General features: G+C 42.9%; 2 protein-coding genes across 3 annotated transcripts in view; one reads left to right on the forward strand and one right to left on the reverse strand.

The window, feature by feature from the left end:
• Positions 1 to 21,473, reverse strand: part of PCGF6 (polycomb group ring finger 6) — a 54,978-nt gene extending 33,505 nt beyond the window's left edge. The window contains exons 1-8 of one of the 2 annotated variants that reach the window (XM_019502752.1): positions 20,285 to 21,473; positions 17,845 to 17,944; positions 15,855 to 15,951; positions 15,115 to 15,170; positions 14,466 to 14,525; positions 13,228 to 13,336; positions 7,937 to 7,964; positions 3,422 to 3,520 (exon numbers count right to left, since the gene is read on the reverse strand). In XM_019502752.1, coding sequence (XP_019358297.1) covers positions 3,422 to 3,520; positions 7,937 to 7,964; positions 13,228 to 13,336; positions 14,466 to 14,525; positions 15,115 to 15,170; positions 15,855 to 15,951; positions 17,845 to 17,944; positions 20,285 to 20,680 — 945 coding nt within the window. In that variant the 5' untranslated portion in view covers positions 20,681 to 21,473. The remainder of the gene's footprint in view (positions 1 to 3,421; positions 3,521 to 7,936; positions 7,965 to 13,227; positions 13,337 to 14,465; positions 14,526 to 15,114; positions 15,171 to 15,854; positions 15,952 to 17,844; positions 17,945 to 20,284) is intronic. The other variant, XM_019502751.1, reaches the window with a different exon arrangement.
• Positions 21,474 to 21,670: 197 nt separating this feature from the next.
• TAF5 (TATA-box binding protein associated factor 5) overlaps positions 21,671 to 21,733 on the forward strand; it is a 16,886-nt gene continuing 16,823 nt past the window's right edge. The window contains exon 1 of the mRNA XM_019502152.1: positions 21,671 to 21,730. Coding sequence (XP_019357697.1) covers positions 21,671 to 21,730 — 60 coding nt within the window. The remainder of the gene's footprint in view (positions 21,731 to 21,733) is intronic.

The raw sequence follows: 21,733 nt of genomic DNA on the forward strand, positions 1-21,733 counted from the left end.
GGCGGAGGCTCATGCTGCTGCGTGCTGCTCGTCTGGTGGCTCCTGCCACTGAACCCACTGCTTGTTCAGGAGGGCATGGGGGGCATATGCCCCTGGACCTGTGCAAGGCAAGGCTGGGGCTGCACCAAGCTATGCTCTGGGTGGGTGGCGGCAGTGCTGGGAGTGGGGGCTATACTCTCCTGCCACTTGCCCAGCCGGGGCAGGATGGGCATGAGACGGACAAGCGGTGCGCAACGACAGGACTGGCCCCTCCCTCCCCACACCCCCCAAATGAGCTGTGGCTTTGTCCTGGTTGGGTGAGCGGCAGCAGCGCATGGAGGGGGCGGCGGGGGGGGGGGAGGTGTGCTTGCCCCAGCCCCAATCCCAGCTCAAGTCCCCCCCTCACCAGGTGGAGGACTGATCTGCCCCCCCATGCCCCTTCCCTTCACCCTCTCCTTCCACCAGAACACGCTTACCAGCTGGATACAGCTGCATCGACTGTCATAAAGTTGAAACCCACGTCAGAAAGTTGAAACAGGGTGTCAATTTATAAACGTTGTGACGTTCTTTGCAACTCGAAATGTCATAAGTTGAGGACTGCCTGTATACTAATCAATATTAGTTAACAGGTGACTTGAATAAAATGGCAACTCCCTGGCTTCCATACATGGACAAAATGACCCTTTCACTCCTAACACAGGATGAGGTCATATATTTAGACATATCACCAAGTAGAGAGATAAACTCAAACAAAATTTAGCTTAAGGAGAATCTTTTATATGCCTTCTCTCCCTCTTCTTAGTTTGACAATAGATGTCAAAGAAAAAGGTTCCTTACAGTATCATGCTTCCAATGATATTCAACTCTGTGTGAATGGACATAAGTTACACTGGCACTGCTTTTGGCAGGCCAAAGAACTGGGAGTGAAAAATCAGGTTCGCTGACATTATGCAATGGGGTTTTCCATTCATTTTTTCAAATTGCTTTATTTCTGAAAGATTGTAAGAATGAAGACGTTCATGCCCAGAGAAACAGTGAATGTAATATATTAAGATTAAGAATCAGCTCATTTGTCAACATAATGCAACTAACACTGGGGTAAAGCATGGCCTTTATCTTACAATGGATAATTCCACAGAACACAGCTTTTGATATAAAAGAGGTAAAATATTTATTAAGCAAACTTTTTAGGGGGAATTTTAGATTGGAAGAATCTGCAGCAGGCCTGTAAAACAGGGATGGCCTGATTTGCAAAGCTGAGTACTTTCACTTGAATGGTGGCCAATCAGCATTTCTGAAAACTGAAACTATAATATGGCTTCTTTTAAAAAACAAGAATAGCAAGCCAGCCATTTCTCAAATGAGTTGCGGCCTGTCTCTGGGTTCAGATCTAAGAAAATATTATTTATTTAGATTTCCAAGTCACAACCATCTGTATTAGGAAGGTACAGGAATTTTTACCAAGGGAACTAGTAAATGCACTTATGTTGTTTTTGCAAGATAATGAATCATTTAGGTCCAATTTGCACAGCTACCATGAGAGAGCAAGCGGCATAAATAAAGCCTTATTGCTGGACAATTGTCATGCTTTACTGCCTTAAAAAGCCAAAAAAAACAACCCTCCCCCAAAAAAAGCACCAAACAACCGAACTCACTGCTGTATAACAAAAGAAGAAGAAAGCACAACCCTGAGGCTCCCCCTCAATGAAATTAAGCAAATCATTAAAATTTATGCCAGCTGAATTTTTCTGGTTATCTATTATCAGTGGCCAGGATCATTTATGCATTATGGAATACCTGCAGCCTTCTCAACTAAACAGCTTTTGAAATTAATTTTCTAAAATGTGCATGGGGATTTAGAAGTTCAAGGAGAACTGGGTGGACTAAACCTTGTATACCAAACTCTGGTGCTCCTCAATCTGAATTGACTTGCACATATGCACAGGAAGGCACAGCACACATGTGCACACACTTTTGTTTCCAGCATCCTCCCTCCAAGATCACCATCTTTTTCTTAACATGTTCTTTCATCTTCTGAAATCTCCTTCAGTATTTAAGGGCCAGCTTCCCCCGTTTACTCGATTTAGTGTATGCCTGACTGTTGCAGAGCACTGAGGTGCCCTGCTCCTTTAAAGAGTGGAAGCTGCTAGGGAAAGAGCCCTAGCAGTGAGTGGGGAGCCCCAGCTGCTGGTTACCAGGGCAACCAGAGTGAGCTAGTGGCCCACGCCTGCCAGCGGTCAGCTGACCGGAAGGGGCGGGGCCTGGCTCACATAAACCCCAGGGCTGAGGCCAGGACAGCAGTTCCCTGCCAGCAGCCAAGGGGGAAGGAGCTCTCCTAGCGCAACTAAAGGGGAGAGGCCTGACTGCAGGTACAGCCTCTGATACTGGTAAGGGACAGAGCATCCCTGGTGCGGCTTGAATTATGTTATAGCCAGACAGCTTGAATTTATGTTATAGCCCAGGGGCTTGTGTTTTGTTTGCTGTTTAAGACTGGTGGCTTGGGTGAGGCTATTAGGGGATGGAGGCGGCCTCATAGGGGACCCACGGCAGCGTGGGGACCCCAACGCCAGAGACGGCACAGCATTTGTGGTGCACCGACCCCAGCGCCAGCGAAGGTGCAGAGCGAGACAGGGCTGCAGAGAGCCCGAGGAGGACTAGGGGCCAAATTTATAACAAAGCCCAGACTGAACAATGTCAGTTCCACCTGCAAGGCTTGGGGCATGGTAAAGGGGTGGCTGGAGCCACGCATAGCCCATAAGGCTAGGGTGCCCTGAAACACCCATTGCAGAACGGGACCCAAAAGGGGTCCAGGAGCCCACGGGGTCAGAGTACAGCAAAACTGTGTCCAACGTGATGTAAAGGCAGCCTCCCCATTATATATTTACCATCAAAGATGTGGCGGGTGAGAATCAAGGGTTCCCATTGGGCTAACTTGGCACGGTAAGGGGGCCTTGGGAAGATCGTGGCCATCCCACAGGACCCCATCCCATGACACTGACATTCTGCCCCGTATCTTCCTACATGCCTATCACCTTGTCCATGCCTTTAGCTTGTAATGCCTTTTAGAATGCATTGCTTTGTTGAAACTACTTTCAGCACTGTAAAACATCATGTACAACTAAAGCACTGTATGAAAATCAATACACTGTTGTATAATACGTATATAGTTTAGTATTGTGTGCATATATTATATATATTACATACACACTAATATAATATAGTACCCAGAATGATGGCATAAGTCCATGCTGCCAATAAGTGGGAAGAGTCATCTCTTGCATGGCTCGAACCACAACTTTTAGGATGCTTGGGTTAGAGGAATACTATGTCTCAGCTTCTGATCTTTGTAGGAAAACAGATGCAAATTGTTTGTCAGGACAAATTGGCAACAGCTGAATGCATCACTTACACTCGAGTGTAGCCTGCCAGCCCTTTAACCTACCTGACAAGCAGGGTCAAGGTCCATTTTTCTTCGAAGGAATTTCTCCACGTGTCCAATTGTTGCCTCTCCTGAAACTCGCACAAACTTCTTTTCTAATGGCTGCAGAAAGAACAAGTAGCAAAACAACAATTTCAGAATATTGAACATTTTCAGCCAAGGTCCTTTCAGATATAGCCAAAGAAATTCTCTGTAATTTCTGTTCAAAGGTCCCACACAATGGCTAGAGAGAGCTAGATTAGATTCTCTTCTGTTCTAGTCCCAAATCATTTTAGCATCATATATATATAAAAAAAGACTTCAAGGGTCCAATTAATCTCCTTTAAAATCAGTGTCACAACCCCAGTAATTGCACAAGGAACAGAACAGTCCTGTATTTTTCCTGCAGTTTGTGTAGTAACTAGGCAGCAAAGAGGTGCGACAGCAATTTAATTTCTGTGCTGTGGGAAATTGTATTGTACAATATTTTAAAGTACCATTTTTCAGCAAACATCAGAGGTACAAAAGGAGGCTTTATAAAACTATGGTGTTTTCAGGACCTAAGACTTTGTAGTGGGATATTAAGAATATAAAATTCTCTGGAATTTCCTGCTTTTTTTTTTTCCTCATGTCTTGTAAGATACGTTTTGGTTTTGCTCCAATAAGAAGAGCATCAGCTGAATTAATAAACATGTTGCTGCAGAGAATAAGTGTAAGACTAGTTTGGAAGATTTAGTGACCATTTGCAAGTACTTCCACAGTGAGGATTACAGCAATAGGATATTTACTATGCTAGTTTTGCAGATTTTTTTAAATTTAATTTTTCTTTTTATAGATCAAGTACAATAGCACTGCCTGATGATTTATGTGGATACAAAAAGAGAAGGCAAAACAGCTAAGCAGGCTGCTGCATTCAACATAGATTTCCTTTTGTCCCTATAAAGTACATTTTACATTAACTTGTGAATAGTTATGATTTACTGGCCAAACTTCAAGCAGGAAGAGTAAGTAAAGGTCAAAGGGGGAAAGTTTAAAATTAGGGAGGGAAGAAGAGGAAGTGACAGCAGGTATGTGAATGGGGTGATATTAAAGATGCAGTAAAGAAGCTGAAAGTGATGTAGAAAAACTGCCAGAGAAGGGATTCAAGGTGGTTGCAGAGGTTCTTGATGATCAATTTTACCACCTCTACACATGCTCAGTCCACGAATAATCCTACTGAAATCAATGGGACCATTTGTGGAGTATAGGGCTGCTCATGTGAATACAGGCTCACAGACCCTGACTGCAGAAGCCTAAACTTAAAATTGAGTCTCTGGTGAATGTTACTGGAGAAAAATCTTTTATCGTTTAACTTGGAGGCCATGCCATTAGAAACAACCAAACAAAAACCCGCATTACAACTATCACCTTTAGGGTAAATGAACCAAAAAAAATCCCCCTCCCCTCCCAAAACAAAACCCAACCAAACAAAGCTTTATACCCGAAAGTATTTATATCTGAAAGCTTGGAAAGAAGAATTTTTCCAACTATATGAGTTGGTCTAATAAAAGATATTAAGTTTACCTGAAGAACCTGGTCTTCAAACCAAACAAAAAACCCCCCCCCCCCCCCCCCCCCAGAAAAAAAACCCAAGTAATTTTTAAAAAATCAAAGATTGTCTCTCCCTGTCTGTGATTTGCTGTCTTTGCTTGAATATTAAAAACAGATTAACTGGTTTCTTTCTTGCTTCTACTCCATCTCACTTACAGGTTCTCATGCATTTGTACAAATATGGCAGAAGATTATTTGTTTAAAAATATACTACTGGAATTAAAGAAAAACATCTTATGGAATGTTATAATAAGCTAATCTTTTATGCAACGGAAACATGTCAAAATTGACTAATTTTCCTCAATTTTTTTATATATAAACACAAACCTCGCTATTCCCAAAAGGAAATGCCATGACACAAATCATACAGTTCTCAAGTTGTAGGTCAACTCTAAAGCTAAGCCAGGTTAGATGTAGCTAAGAACACATATTCCAAGATTATGCAAATAATGACAACACAGATTAGCAGACAGTCATAACAAATAGCACATTTAGCTCTGATGGGTATTTCTTTGTACCCCAAGCCTACAAGTAGGTGGCTTCCTTTGAAGCTATTACATGCACTGCAAGGCAGCATTTGCATGGTTTAGAAACTTAATATCAGAGCAAGAGAAGATGCATGCAGAGTAACTGCCATCCATAAGGCATCTTGGCTTCAGTAAATGGTTTCCAATTCCATTTTAATGGCATTTTTTTTTTTTATTACCCTGTAAAGTGTTTCTGTTACAAGATGTAAACAAACATCTGGCACAGACACATCTTTCAATGCTCAAGAATTTAATAAAATGACTGAATTGCTTTCAGTTAAATTTGGTTTCAAAAGACAATTACTGTACTTGTGCAGTGAAACCAGGCACCTTTCTTTAAGCTCAATAATGAAGAGGATGAACAAAGATGTGTGTGTTGGGGGGGGGAGAGATCAACTGCGGGTAAAAAGAATCAATAAAATAAGGTCAAGGAGTTGAAAAAAGAAACAATGCCAGAGACAAAACCAAGGAAGTTAAAAGAAGGACACTGAAAAAAGAAGGAATTGGCTGGAGATATTTTCAGGAAGGTGGCCTCCCTTCTACAGATTAATTTCTCACTCAAAAGAAATTGTGCTCTTAATTCAATTGTGAAATCATTTAAGTGCTTTGGGAAAGGGACTGGCTTGTTTCTAGGCCTGTGCTCTGCCAAGCAAAACAGCCCCATTTCTCACTTGGCAGCTAATAATACTAATGGTATTATTATTGCTATTATTACTACTACTGATATTAAGTAGCTGCACCTGATCTATAACTATTCAGATTTGTGCTTGCAAACACACAGGACAGAAATCATCTCAGATAAAAATAGACCCAAAGAAGAAAAGGATACAGAAACTGTAACAATTTAGATGCCTTAAATGTAAGTAGTCTAGTAAAATATCGTTCCCATCTCTAAATATTAAGGCCGCAGATTTAATTGCAAATTGTAATAATAAGCTTTTTTTTTTTTTTTTTTTTTTTTTTTTTTTTTTTTTTTTTTTTTTTTTTTTTTTTTTAATAACAAGTTATCCTGTGCTGACCATATCTTTTTATTCCCAATATTCTGCTGCAATAAAAGTTCACATGAAGACAAGACTACATATTTTTAAGTTATAGTCAGAGCCAAGAAGCAGTTATAACCTTTTTTTTTTAAGGTTCTTAACTAAATACTGAAACACTCTCAGTACCTCTCTAATTACAGCTTTTCCAGTGACAAAGGCAGTAAGCAATGTCCCATTTCATACTGTGAGCCCATACTGATTCAGCACAGAAGATGCAATTATATTTGACCCTATATATTGTGATGCGACTTAAGCTAAAATATGGAGCTGGATTTCTTTTTCAATTCAATAGGAAATGAATGTCCTCTAGAGAGAACTTAAGGGAGAAGTGAATTAGCTGTCGGCTGGGGAAGTCCATTTAGCTGCCTAACAAATATACATAAATATGCCTTTATGCATTTCATTTTTTCCCTGGAGTTATTTGTTACAACTCAAATCTACTGCTTGTTGGTTGACAAACATGCATACAAAATTCTGTCACTACACTGCAGGGATTTTTTTAAACTGTGTTTCTGAGGACAGTTACCACCTTGTACAGAATGCCAAATAAAGACATACACAATAATGTCATGTCTCTCAGAGAAAAGCTGGAGCTCCAATCAACTCCAGACTAGGGAAGGGAAGTTTTAATATGGTTTCTGTTTCTCCCATACTAAAATGTTATTCACTTGTCTTTGCAATTCCACCCTGTGCCAGTGGCCACGGATGAATTTGAAAGCAGGTCATAACCCAGTACTGCTGAAACTAGATTTTCTATCAAGGTGAACCCTTAGCGCAAAGGAATTCTTGTACTTTCCTGCATCAAACACATGCCGTATTTCTGGAAGGCTTCAAATGCAAAACGATTTTACCCTGAAATATGGGTAAGTACCAAAGGTCCAGGGCTTCCAGGGATTGGGGCCATGCACTGGGGCTGGAGGCTTGGGAGCTGGGGGTCACATGGTAAGGCTGGAGCCATGTGGCAGGGCCTGATCTTTCCATAGTGGGGCTCAATCCAGCCACTGCAGGGCTGGGGATTGGGGGGGGGGGCTTTGGAATCAGTGTCTGGGGTCTGGCCAAAGGACAACCCCACACACCAGCCGAATTTAGTGCATTACTAGGGAGGGTGGCTCCCATGGGTCTGAATACGTGGGTGGGGAGGAGGGGTGGGGGCAATTAATGATGCTAGAACTGTGCCCCCAACACCAACATCCAGACCCATGTGAGACACTCTTCCTTGCATATAAACATGTATGCCAATTTTCTGCATCTGGTTTGGGGGAAAAGATGTAAGACATAGATGAGAAAAATAAGGTCAATTAGGGTCAAGTCATCCACATTTTTCAGGTAAATCATAAGGGAAAAAAAATTAAATCAAATTAAATTTAAATTCAAATCCATACCTTAAAATTCCCCGTGCCTTCATTAGCTCTGAAAGACAAGAAAACAGTAAACGTAATCAGTATCACTAAAACGCACGTTTATTAGCATGCTAAGGCTCCTACACTGAGCTACAACAACAATCCCTTTATGTGTTTTTATATTTAAGCCAGTCCCTTCACAGTGGAAACGCACACAAAAGACATGTTCCATAGACACTAAAGCAAAGGTGGCCAACCTGCAGCCCATAGGCTATAAGCTGCATTGGCAGCATGTGTGTGGCACAGGACAGATCAGGGAGGGGGCAAAGCAACTCAGTGGCAGGTAGGGCAAGAAGCAGAAAGCAGAGCAACAGATGGGCAAGGAGCACACGGTGAAAGCAGAGAGCAGAGCAGCAGACCAGGTAGGGGAAGGGGATCAGAGTGGAACTTGAGGGGTGCAGGATTAACTTGCAGCACACCTGCCCAGTGAGGGCCAACCTCTTCACTGAAGCATCCAGATACAATATTAGTTTTTAACGACTGGCTTGGAACAAAGTACCTCATAATTAGGGGGAAAAAATGGTTTCCAAATGTTTAAAAAAAAAAAAAAGCAGTCCACATATTTATATTGCACTATCACTGGTATCCAAGACAATGAGACATATTGCCTCAGAGAGCCCTCTCAGTCATCACAGATCTCTGAGCCTAAATGCTGATCATACACATAATGTTTATATTGATCCAGGCTAGGAAAGATGAACAACGGCAAATGCCTCAGAACATGACACAAGCGCACAAAAAAGACAGTGCCAAGTTCCCGGTTGTAGTAAATCAGAGTGACACGGGCTTCAGCCAAGTTGCACAGATTTGGTACAGAGACCTTGCTGGCTCATTGGACACATCGAGGTGATGAAAAGGGGGTAAAGAAGATCTCCAGCTCAGAGATCAACATAAGGGCAGGGATATGCCGAATTTTGCCTTTTGAGAAACTTCAGAAAAAGGATGGCCTTAAAACAAACCTAGCCCTGTTCCTCAAGCCTTGCTACGTGTGTGGCACAACAGGAAGTGTGTGAAAGAAGAAATATGGCATCTCCTTTGTCTTGGAAAGGGTAGACTTGAGTACTACCCTTCAAATGACTGTGGATTATAATTACTACTGTCCATTCAGACAGATAGGAAAAAAAACCTCTTTACAATGCCTGCACACCAAGTCCCAGCTCAAAGTCCTGGATTGACACATGGAGGTATCATGGCCTCTAAAGTATGTACCTGTCGTGACACGGAGCTGAATAAAAACACTACAATCAGCAGCTGAAATGTATTTTAAAAGATTAATAGCCTCTTCCTAGATAGGCGGATGGCAACATACTTGCAGGCTGGAATGCTAATCTGCCAGAACGCCTCCGTCTATGTACAGTCTCTAAGCGGGTCTCAGAGTCTCACACAACCCATGTCCAATGTTTGAAGAAAAAAAAAAAAAATATGGTCAGAATGCAAAAAAAAAAGATAGCAAAAAACATTTCCATTCCAGAAGTGGGGCTCTCTGATCAACTTCTAGCACAAGAAAAAAGTAGCTGTTTCTGAGGACTGTGAGGATATACAAGAAGAGATTTTTAATCCAAGAACTATCACTGGTTAGTCCAATCTACCTGTTCTCCAGTTTACTGAGATTTCAGTCTTTTCCCTCATTCTCCTCATCTCCAAGACAAGTTACTTCTGATTTTAACTTCTAAAGAGGAAAGCAAAGCAATTCTTAAATATCTGCCTGAGGACAAAGGTTAAAAAAACAGTCTTTCTTGCACCCAAAAGCAGCACTTAATATAAAAATAATCTTCCAGTTGAAATGACTAAGTCTTCTCCTATTTATTTACTTCCTGCACTTCACTCGTACAGACACTAAAGCCAGGCTGGACGGATGCACAGTGCCTACTCAGCACCTGTGTAGCGCTGAATTGTTTGGGTAGCAAACACTGGAAGGGAAGCTTAAAGACCCAGACCAGCGGAAAAAACAAATTACATTTCATTGATGTAAACATAGCATATTTCTGCAAATCTGAGATGACTGAATTTAAGATGCCTCCCCAATAATTAGATTCTATGCATAAAAAAAGAAGTTATAAATTTATGATTTTCCACACACTGAATCTACTTATTGAAGGGTTGTCTTAAATTAATTCCACGCCCTGCGCATGACCTGTCCCCTGGCACCTGCCCCCTCTACCACCTGCTCCTCCTGTTGCCTGCCCATCTCAACACCTGGCCCCAGCCACTGTGGAGCCAGTGACCCAGCACCTGCCCCCCACCCATTTATCTTCTGGTTTGGGGGCAGGAGGGGGGACACAGAGGGAGCAGAAGTGGTGAGCAGTGGTTGCAGCTCTGACTCTGAACCCAGGCTGGACTCAAAGTTGGAGATGCACTAGCTGCCTGCACCCCTGTACTGGAATCCAAGATGAGGGGCTTTTACCCCTCTATGTTAAATGGGGGAAAAATCCTTTTCTTGGATTTGAATAAATATGGTGAGTCGCACACAAAACCTACATTCTGGGTCCAAACTGCCTCAGTGTCCCTTTTGATCTGAGAAAAGAAAAACGCACCTCCTGAGATCAAAGAAAAAAATGTCATGCCGTAACCTTAAACAGGGGATAATATAATACATTTACTCTTCTACACTAAATCCAAATTATAACTGTTACCATTTAGTCTAGATAAATCTCAAGGAGCTTTCTATATAGTTACTAACCAACAGTAATGTTCCTTAAAAAAAGTGAAATGGTGGCACAGATGTGTAGCCCTTACAGGATACACTCTGGGTTCCTACATTATTACATTTTTTTTTTTTTTTTTTAGGTGTTGTAATTCCTTTTTAATATACCATGAAAAATGCAGCACCTCTCTCAATGCAGCACCTAAAAGGATGAATGTACCCGAATTATCACTCCGCTCTGTGCTAGCTGCCCCTGCCACCTACTGGTACAGCATGTAACATTATCTACCAATGCCAGGTCCCAGGGATATTTGCCCAAGGCAGTGGCTCTCAACCCTTTTAGACCAGAGGCACCCCTCAGAAAATGCCAGCTTTTAGTTTTCATGTGGTTTTACCATGGAAAAATAGAGCAATTGTTCTGCTGCAAACAACTCAGAAAGACCAAAACAGGTCTGCATGTTTTTTAACTCAGTGGAAACCTGTTTGAAATCTCTGGGTTTATCCTGTGACTCATGTTTGCACACTTAAGAATGCTAACAGTAGCCATGTCTACGTATGCATTTTAATGCATATTAGCTTATTTTAATGAGCATTAAAGCATCACAAAAAAAAGTGCTTTCGTTAATGCGCATTAAAATAGGTGAATGCACCTTTTATTAGTATGGAAGGTGCCTGTACATGAGTGTAGAGACTGTAATTACAGCGCGTTGGAGCAGACTTGTCTGCTGGAGTATGGTAATTACTGAGCTCCAGCAGCATCCCGTGTCTCATGTATCAGAGTCCCTAAACTTCAAAATGGCAGCAAGGGTGCCCGAGCTGGAGTTTGTTGAACGAGCTTTAGTTCAAGTGCCCCGCTGCGATTTTGAAGCTCAGGGATGCACTTCAGAGAGGCTCTCAGACCTGCTCTAAGTAAAGTGCTGCCCCCCCCTTACTCCCAAAACATGTGTAAAAGTATCCAGAGGTACTAAATTTAATGCACATTAGCAAAAGGGCATTAATGAACATGTAGATGTGCCCCCTGTGTGGCAACCCACAGCACCTCTGGAAGGATCTCAAAGCTTCCCAAAGTGGGATGGCGTCCTGTTGAGAATCACTGGCCTAACTCAACAGAACCCTGCATTAACTGTGTGGGTGAAGTTCACATTTTTTACTTCATTACTGCAGAAAAGCAACGAAAAAATTCAGTGATCAGTCACAGCCAATCTTTCAAATGGTAGGGAATGCCAGAAACAAGGTTGCCTATGCCACGTAGTTTGCCCTCCTGAGGCATATGTATTCTGTTATAGTCCTTAATGACATGATTGCATATTCTCTCCCTAATGTACTGCCTCAGGACCCCTGGTTTATTTGTTGCACAGAAAAGAGAACTATCGCTGAGCAGACAATAATACATCATTTGTTTTCCCTCCCACTGTTCAATGTGTGGTCCCTAGTCTAACTTATTCTGCTCTAAACACAGAGTTATTTGATTTCTCAAGGGCTTTTTTTACTGTGTGCATCACTGTTTCACAACTGATTTGCTTTCACACACTCCTGTAAAGTGAGGGGGACACCATTATATTGCGATTACAGATAGGAATTTGAGGCAGAGAGATAAGTTAAGGTCTGAAGTATCTACTAATTTTGAGTGTCTCATCCGAGCCAACTAGAATCTGATTTTTCAGAATACTTGGTGTTATTGATTCAAGAACAGCTCCCACTGCCTACAGTTGCATTTCTGAGTGCCCAATACTTCTTAAGTTAGTTGCCCAGAGAGGAGGGATACACAATGACTGCATATGAAGAGTTTTTGGTTTAAGTGATCTGCCCAGTCTCATACAGGAACTCTGAGGCAGAGGCAGGGATACCATCCCAATCCCCAGGGCAGTATTCAGCTGTCTGATTTGAGAGACCTTCCCTGCACCTTTCTGCAATCCTCTGCCTTGTTTATTAAGCCACCTTACAGACAACAGCTGTTTTTGCTACATAACCACAATTCTCCTTTGCGCACGTTTGAACAGTGGAGTTAATAAGGGAGAGGCCTTGCAGAAAAAATATTGTGCAATCACGTAATTAACGATATCATCATGCACATGCACAATGGGGACAATTTAAGGTTGCATAGGTAGCCTTAATTTGGCAACTCTTAATTTCTAGTGCTTTAGCTTGCCATATGAACAATATTCATTTAATTTAATGCACGGAGATTTTCCTAGGTTTAAAAGAAAAATCTGAAAGATGCAGACATTTTATATGGCACTATATTGACACCCACATCTCGTCAGCAAGGTTGGAACCTTCACACTAACTACACAGATCTCTGCTACTTGCAGTAAAGGGGTACTTAACAGCAACAGGAAGTTATTATCCTCTCTGTGAATCAGCACTAAAGGGGCAGGAAACAAATTTACAGTAGACTTGTCCATTCAGGATGGAAGTGTACATTCTTTTAAACATAGGGCAGGAGAACCCATCTTAGATTTTAAAAATAGTGTCTGAAACACAAGCAAGCATTTCAGAATAACTATAATGGGATATTACAGTTATGCTGTGCTCTGCCATAACTATAAAGGGATATTATAGTTATTTTTGAAATGCATACTCACGTTTCTTACATTTATGCAGAATACTTTTCATGTCTTTCACTTACCCAATGAACTCTAAAAGTAATGAGACATCAAGTTCTGGTGGGATTCGGAAAACTGATCCCAGGACTTTTCGTGGCCTTCCTCTGCTCACAGGGACTGGTTGTGGGATAGCTAAGGTAACAAAGCACCAAAAATACAAACAGCTTGAATTAAAAAGTAAAAAATCCATATCAGTGTCAGTCAGGCATAAATGATCACATAGCTCACCTATAATTATGTCATTATTTCTGTCCCATAGCCTCCGTATCGCAAGCGATTATTATTTGCTCCGAGTCAACAAGCCATCTCTCTGAATAACTCTTTAGAGACAACAATGGGATTGGAAGGCAATTTACACCAATCCTTTACCTTCTGGGGGCCTCTAAGGATTTTTAAGCTCTTAAAAAGGTACAGATAACAGCAAACATCTTTATCTTACAGATCTGGAATTACTTTTTATCCCAATTAATTTAATAAAACAAAAATTATGCATAGTACACATTTATTTCCTGGTGATAAACAAAGCATGTATTTTGTGATTGGACATGAGGAGAAGACAACAACAATTTGGATTGTAACTGGATCCAAAAAGGATTGAACTCTTTCCATGACCAGTCAATATGAAAGATTAGTGAGACAAGATTTTTCCCTTGCAGAAGTATCCTAACAAGTGGATATCTCCTAATGTATTAGAGGGTCAGTCCGAAAGAAAGGGGGCTAAAAGCTAACTCTGGTGCAGCTGAGAGTTTGTGCAGTCTGCGATTACACTGAATTTTGACTTAGGAATTCTGCTGCTCCAAAAAGGGCTGAACTCTCCCTGTGATCTGGCCAGAAGTTAAGCCATAACCCACTGGGCTGAACATCCCACTGGAGGAAACTGAAGCAGACCTCTTGCAGTGCTGTGCTGTGCTCTGCCATACCATACAGAGATGGCACTTTCACCACGATGACATATTATTGCTACCGATATAAACAATGCTGCACATTCCTGAATTAAGCAAGGCAGAAAGATATTTGTTGAATTTTTGTGCTGTAAGACCCTGCCAGATTGTCCCTTACTCAAGCATAATATGTGCATCTCTCTTACAGACATCACAACAAACAAGACTTGGCTCAAAGCAAACTGATTAAATGAAAGTGGAACTACACATCACTGGTTCATGCCTTGTAACAGCAAGCCACCACTCACACTAGTGTTAGGATTTAATTACATTTCAGCTTGAACATTGTACTTGCTACTCTAAAGTGATTATGAACTCACCTGGTTTAGGTACTTCTAGACCTCTTTCTTTGTAAAAGTCATGCATTTGCTTTTTCTCTCCTGAAAATAATGTAAAACAGGTTGGACTTTATCACATACAGCTAATATAATATATGGTTGTTTCTGACAACTAATTTCCAACAGATGGAAGAATTAAATAGCGTGAACAGATGCTTATTATGTGTTTCTAGGATAGCACTTTCATTAGCATTTCATATGAGAGAAACAATATTCAACAACATACAACAATTTAGCATCAGACTGTATGCTAGTGAAGCCAATTAGGATTTGGAGACTTGTCACAAAATATTTTGTTGTCTTAAGCAGTGCTGCATTCTATTCATTAGCTTAATCATACCTGGGGAAGTTAATATAGCCTCAGTGGGTTTTAAGTTTCCATATTTAGTTAATATACATACACAAAAGAAGCTAGCACATTACTGAATATCAGCCTGATATATACAGTTACCCAGGACATGTTCTAGTGTCCCAACTAATTTTAGAGAGAAACCCCAAATGCAACACTGCCAAGTGTAGAAATATAGTGCTCTGGATTAAGTAGCTACCAACTTTTTTATTCCAGTCCTTTCAACGTCATTACGTAATCAGAACACCAGGATAAAAAAGAATTGAAAAACAGGAGACTTACTTTCCTCCAAATTGACAACAAGTTTATACACTATGTCTTGTAACTGTCGGTCCAGCCTAACAAAAGAAAGGAAAAGAACGATTCTTAGTAACTTTTTGTATGAATGTCCCCTGCATAGTATTTAATAAATTGCAAAGCCTATTGTAATGAACACGAATTGCCTTATGTGTTAAGCGCAAAGCTTCTTACATTAATCATGACATTTTTTGCAGGGCTGCCAAACAGATTGCTAAACTTGGTGCATACCAACAAGACAGAGGGCTCAACTCCACCTCTGCATGTAGCTCTTATTGATAGCACCTGAGGAAAACAAACCACATGAGCTGAAAAAGCACTTCAGGAAAGCATGAAGTATACTTCAAAAGCTAATGTCAAATATCTTAGCTCAAAGCAGAACCTTTGACATATTTATGGGTTTTTCCCTTTAACCTGTTGATCAATACAGCTCATTTGGATATATCACCTGCAACAGCATGCTAATGCATAAGAAGCAGAAAATGATTCTACAGTGAAACTCAGTCTAATTGTCATTGTTGAACATTTTCTACAATACAGGTAAAGCATATACAACATACCGGTTTTTAAACTATTCTTTCAACTGCAGTGGTCAAGGATTATGCATCTCAAACAGAAATCTAAAAAGATTATTGAATATTTTTTAAAAAATCTAACATCCCATCCCTTTAACAGCAGACGCTTTAAAATAAAGGAAAACCCAGGAAATGAGATTACTATGTTACCTGATATTATAAAGAGGCTGTGTCTGATGTACAACAATGTTACATTTTGGACATCGGTTACTGTAGTAAAAATGTCTTACTATGCAGCTTTTACAAACTGTAAAGAAAAAGATTCAGAAGTTGTAAGTGTTTTGTACTCTGTAACGTTTACTGAAGATAATGCAGGAGGACAATTAGCTACAGACAATGTCAACTGTCTGGAAACAAATTAAGCAAAATGAATTAAGTCAACTTAATTTTAATGTATAATTTCACTTTGTAGACATTAACATTAAAGTGAATTTAAACTCATAAATCATGGTTGCCCCCGTCCCCCAATTCCTGTGCTCTGGGCAGTGTGCTCTGCTATGGGTGGGCAGACAGACAGACGCATGGGCTCAAATCCAAACTTTTCCACCTGCTTCATCCCCCAGCTTCTTGCACTTTCCTGAGGCTGGGGGGAGAGGCCATGAGGACACATGGTTCTGGACTCCACCATGCAACTCACTAGAAGAGCAACACAGCTGTGGCAACTTGCTAGAGCCAGAGTGGGGTTTCCGTCTCCCTCCCGTCATGGGGTCTGTTGCCCATCTGCCACTCTGCTGCCAGATGTCCCTGGGCTCTGTCTGTTTTGGCCCTGGGGCTGGAGTTCAGACAGGACTGCCCTGGGATCACTAAGGGCAGAAACTAGCCCACTGGTTTCTGGTCCCCAGCAATGACCTGGACCTATGCACAGGGAGTCCAGGTACCATGCTGAGAGAAGACATGCGTGAGGCTGGGCAGAGCCAAGAGGAGCAACCCAAGGAGTGATTATTGTACTTATGTTACATGTTATATTATAATACAGGAATGCCATTAATTAAGAATGTTTATTATAATATTTATACTATATTTATATGTTCTTGAAATAGGGTGCTACTACTTTCTGAAAACCTGTGGAGTGGAGCCTTGAGTCTAAAAAGTTTGAGAACCACTGGGTTAAGGAAAAGTTGTTTGAAATAAAATAAAAAAAGCTCAATCTTCAACTATTCTAGCACATCTGCCTGAATAAACCAGTGCTTTCTAAGTAGCAAGGCTACAGTAGTCTTCAACACTTGTTGGTTATAATTTCCTAGTGATACAAAGTAAGAATGAGTGAGTGATCCAAGATTGCAATTTTGCTAGGAAGAAGCCAGGTAAAGTCAATGAAATATTTAGCCTCTCTCAGTCTGTTACAGTTATAAAAGATGCTTTTCAGCAAATCTGTTAATAGTAGCATCTGAGAAACCAAGATAAGAGATTATAATATTGCTCTGTCCATTTCACTTTAATCCTGTTTCAAGACTAAGAAGTGGCATGTATTTAGCGAATACCAAATTAAGGTTTTATTCACTTATAAACTATAAAATCAACTTCATAATTAAGACCAGAAACATAAGTCTAGGGTTTTTTTAAAAGCATTTTTCCCTGATTCTTTATAAGTAAAGTTAAAATCTGTTGTTCAAACGCCTGCAGGAACACATCGTAAGACTGTCACGGTGTCCTGACAAATGTATTAAGTACTTTCCCAAACTACAAAGTACATGAAGATAATACAGCATATATCAAATTGGTGACAGTGCAGTCTCTCTCTGTCCAGGGTTCTCAGCACAAGCTCGAGAGATGGGATAGGGATACAGAAAAAAGTTCTCTTAGCCAGCCTTCCCGACGGATGTAAGAGGGTTTTACTAGCTTTCAGAGAGAACTGAATCCTATGGTCATCTGCTGGAGGAGTGGTTGTTATAACAAAAGGATTGTGAAAAGATTTAAAGAGAGAACAAGAGAGTGAAAACCAGACAGAATATAGGATGTGCGCCAGGGATTTTTCCATGCACCTGGAAATACTTTTGTGTCCTGCCACAGGGAAAAGCATGCAGCGAACAAGCTAACTTTAAACAGGCAATTCCATATGTGAAGCATGGAAATATTACCTCATTCTGATAGCTAATCTCTCTAGCCTTGAAACTAAATTTGTGAAATCAGCAGTACTTACAGGTATGAAGGCACTCTGTAATGGTTGTAGCATCTATAAAGTAACCTTTGCAGATGGAACACAAGATGTACGGATTCAACTCAGAAAGGTTTATCATACGCTAGAAAATACAATTGAAACAGTTTCAGAATACAGGTTAAACCAAATGTTTTACTCACTCTCATTTCTGAAGTCTAATACCCTTGATTTACATTATGGATGGAAAGTTTTGTGCCCACAAACAACACCTACTACTTATACTAAGTCTGCCCAAGTGACAATAGTTTTTCAAATAAGATCTTTCCAATATATCTCCATTTGTTTCTCTGCAAACACAGCAATTGAATTAATTTCAGAATAATTTCTGAAAAACAAGTAGAGTATAAGCAAATCCTGCAGGCAACTGAATAGTAATAATATAGGGAGTACTTCACTGGTTGCAATGAAGTAGAGGTTGGCAGCAATAGAAATCGTTACTTCAGGAGCGCTCAAACTGGACAGTGGTCCCTTGGTCCAGAAACTGAAAAAGTGCTTGTCTCCTAGATGCACTAGTTTCTAGATGCACTTAAATATGTGTCATATTAAAGGAAGAGCTGAAATTACACTGCTCTGGATTTTGATTATAAAGCGTGTTTATAAACCAGCCATTTTTTGCAGTAGTTCGTTAGCATGGATAAGTATGTCTTTCCTTACAGGATTAGAACAGAAGGTAGGATGGGGAAGCACCTTAGAGATCAGCTGGTTCAGGATAGTGTCCATCCTGAAATGCTGATTTTTCAAAAGCCTATTGCTCATTTTATAGTGTGGTGGTTTATAAAAGCCAACTTCTTTGACATATGTCAAGTGTCCAGCATGTTTGTTCTCTTGTCCCTTTGCCTACATCTAGTCATTGTTATCTCTAGCTCATTGCAATCTAGGACTCTGCAGTCAATCTCCAGCTTTTTCTTCCCTCTCTTCTATGAAGTTGGTCATCATTTTTCTCCATTCTCATCTATTCCAGGTCTTTCCACCTCACCGACCCTGGCTTACCACCAGTATCTGTTCTCTCGGGGCCTATTCTGATGCTCTCAGCATTTCTGCGAAAACTCGCACGTGCGCTGGGACTCCTTTCACAGTGCACAGAATCATAGACAATTTGGGTTGGAAAGGACCTCAGGAGGTCACATCTAGTCCAACCCCCGGCTCCAAGCAGGACCAGGCCCTGCTTGGAGCCCCCTGCCCCAAGCTGAACCCAGCACTCTTTCTTGCTTATGCAGGGGGTCGGACTCGATGATCTATTGAGGTCCCTTCCGACCCTAACATCTACGAATCTATGAACTACATCATCCCAGCCAAGGCTTTGTTGACCCGGGTCTTAAAAACCTCCAAGGATGGAGATTGCACCACCTCTCTGGGTAGTCTGTTCCAGTGCTTCACCGCCCTCCTTGTGAGAAAATTCTTCCTAATATCCAACTTCAATGTCCCTTGCTTCATTCATCATGCAGTTATCTTCTTCCCCTTTGCTTGGACCGTTTTCTCAATCAAACAGCACTCGTTGTTCGCTCCCACCAACTCCTATGCCAGTTCTAACCTCTGTCACTGTTGACAGCATCACTGTCCCCCTGATTGCTCCAAAAATTGGGGTGTCATCTTTGACTTTGAGGTCTCATCTCCTTACTCCAAAACAACCCGTGTCCTTTTTTTCCCTTCCCACATTAGTGACCTCCCCACCACCGCACCTCTGCAGCCTCACCCACCCCAAGTGTCCCGACGGACACCTGCTCCCCAGCATGCCAGCTTGGGGGGCGCTGCCAGGTCCCTGGAGCCAGGCCGCACCAGGGGCGAGGGGACTAGGCTCAGACTAACAGCACCACACTGCAGCGGCTCCCACCCGCGATGCTCACTTGACTTGACCCTGCAGGGCATCGTGGGAGCAGAGGGACCTGCCCTGCTCAGTACAAGGCACTGCAAGGCATGCTGGGAGCAGATGGGCCACCTCTCCCCCCAGTGTAGGGTGCTGCAAGGCATTTTGGGAGCAGAAGGACCACCTGTCACCCCCACCATATGTTGCAAGGCATTCTGGGAGCGGAGGCACCACTTGCCCCACTCAGCATGAGGTGCTGCAAGGCATTCTGGGAACAGATGGGCCACCTGCCCTCCCCGGGTATTCTGGGAGTGGAGGGGCCACCTGTCACCCCCTCAATGTGGTGTTGCAAGGCATTCTGGGAGCAAGGGGCCATGTGCCCCCCCCCCCAGTGTGGCATTGCATTCTGGGAGTGTAGGGACCACATGCCCCCACCCCGGGTGGGTTTGCAGGGCACTGTGGGAGCAAGGGGCCAGCTCCCCCCACTACGAAGTGTCGCAAGGCACTGTGAGAGCGAGGGGCCACGTGACCCCTCGTGTGGTGTTGCAAGGCATTGTAGGAACGAGGGGCCACATGCCCCCCCCAGGTGGTGTCGCAAGGCATTGTGGGCCCCGTCACCTCGCGGTCTTCGTCCGAGTCGAGCTCGTCGCCGCCGCCGCAGGCCCTGAAGCGGGCGCCGGGCCCGGTCGGCAGCTCCTCGTCCTCCAGCTCCTCGTCCTCGTCCTCCTCGTCCCCGTCCACGCTAGACTCGGAGCGGCTCCGCTCGAAGGCGAAGGGCAAGGCGCGGGCCCCGGAGCAGCCCGGGGCGCCCTCCACCTCCACGTCCTCGTCCTCGTCCCCGGGCGGGGCGGCGCCGCCGCCGTGTCCCCCGGACAACCCCGACACCATGGAGCCCGCGTCCATCTCCATCTCCATGGCGGGGGTGGAGGAAGATGGGCCACACGCGGGACCCGTCGCCCGGCGCAGCGCGAGGCACGGCGGGAAGTGTAGTCCGCGCGCGGAGCACTGGCGCATGCGCACCGAGCCCTCAGCATGCTGGGAACGGCGTTTCTTTTAAAGCAGCCTCGTGTGCGCATGCGCAAGCCTGCTCAAGGTCTCTTGGGAGGTGTAGTTTTTCTCCTGGTTAAGAATGAAGTCAAATTAAAAGCTAGAAAAGTTTTTCAAGTCCGGTAAAACCTTCCTTTCCAGAGAACCTTTAGCTGCCTTTCAGTTCAAGAAGTTTCTCCCTTAGTTCAGTCCCTGAGATGCCCCCACATCTGTTATTAGAGATCAGTTTTAAGGATGAAGATTTGAGACAGAGGAAAACGATAGTTTGTTGGGGGTCAAATACAGATGGAGTCGTCTCAATTAATGCAACAGCACATATGGCTTGACAGTGAAAAGGAAGCGTGAATGGGTAATACCATGAGAAGTGTGGTATTTTTCCCCCTTCTATTTACCACTATTTAGGGTTGCCAACCCTCCCAGCTCGGCCACGAGGCTACTGAAAGAGGCATCGATCTCCCAGTGACTATTGAAAGCAGTCTGGGAGATTTACATGTCGTTAGCGATTTAGCTAATGTTACGTCATGTTGGGGGGTGGGTGGGAAATCACTGTTATAAAACACAGAGCATGTTTTATTTCCTAATTCATCCCGAAAGGTCGCAGGAAACACTGATCCTAAAAGCTTGCAGGAAACATTGATCCCGAAAGTTTGCAGAAAACATTGATCCCGAAAACTTGCAGAAAAGGACACTTTTCTTGCGATCTTCCAGTTGTCCAAATAAAAGGTGTCATTTTGGAACCGACAGTGCTGGTTTTTTGTCTTTCCTAATGAACAACCCTATTGCCCAAAGGCACTCCCCAGGCTCCAGCCCCGCCCGCACGAATCCGAGCTCAGGCGGCCGCGCTCCCCTTGCTGTGCCGTAAAGGCGCGCCCGCCGTGTCGCAAAAGACGGGGTTGATGTGTGCCCGGATTGTCGCGAAGGTGCCGGCGCCTGGCGGCCGATGGCGGGCGACGCAAGATGGCGGCCGTGCCTGAGGAGCCGGCGGAGGTGGCGGTGAAGTCGGAGGCCGAGGACACTGCC

This window comes from Gavialis gangeticus, unplaced genomic scaffold (genome assembly GCF_001723915.1).
Source record: "Gavialis gangeticus isolate Ggan-Ray unplaced genomic scaffold, GavGan_comp1, whole genome shotgun sequence".
In the NCBI taxonomy this organism is placed as follows: domain Eukaryota; kingdom Metazoa; phylum Chordata; order Crocodylia; family Gavialidae; genus Gavialis; species Gavialis gangeticus.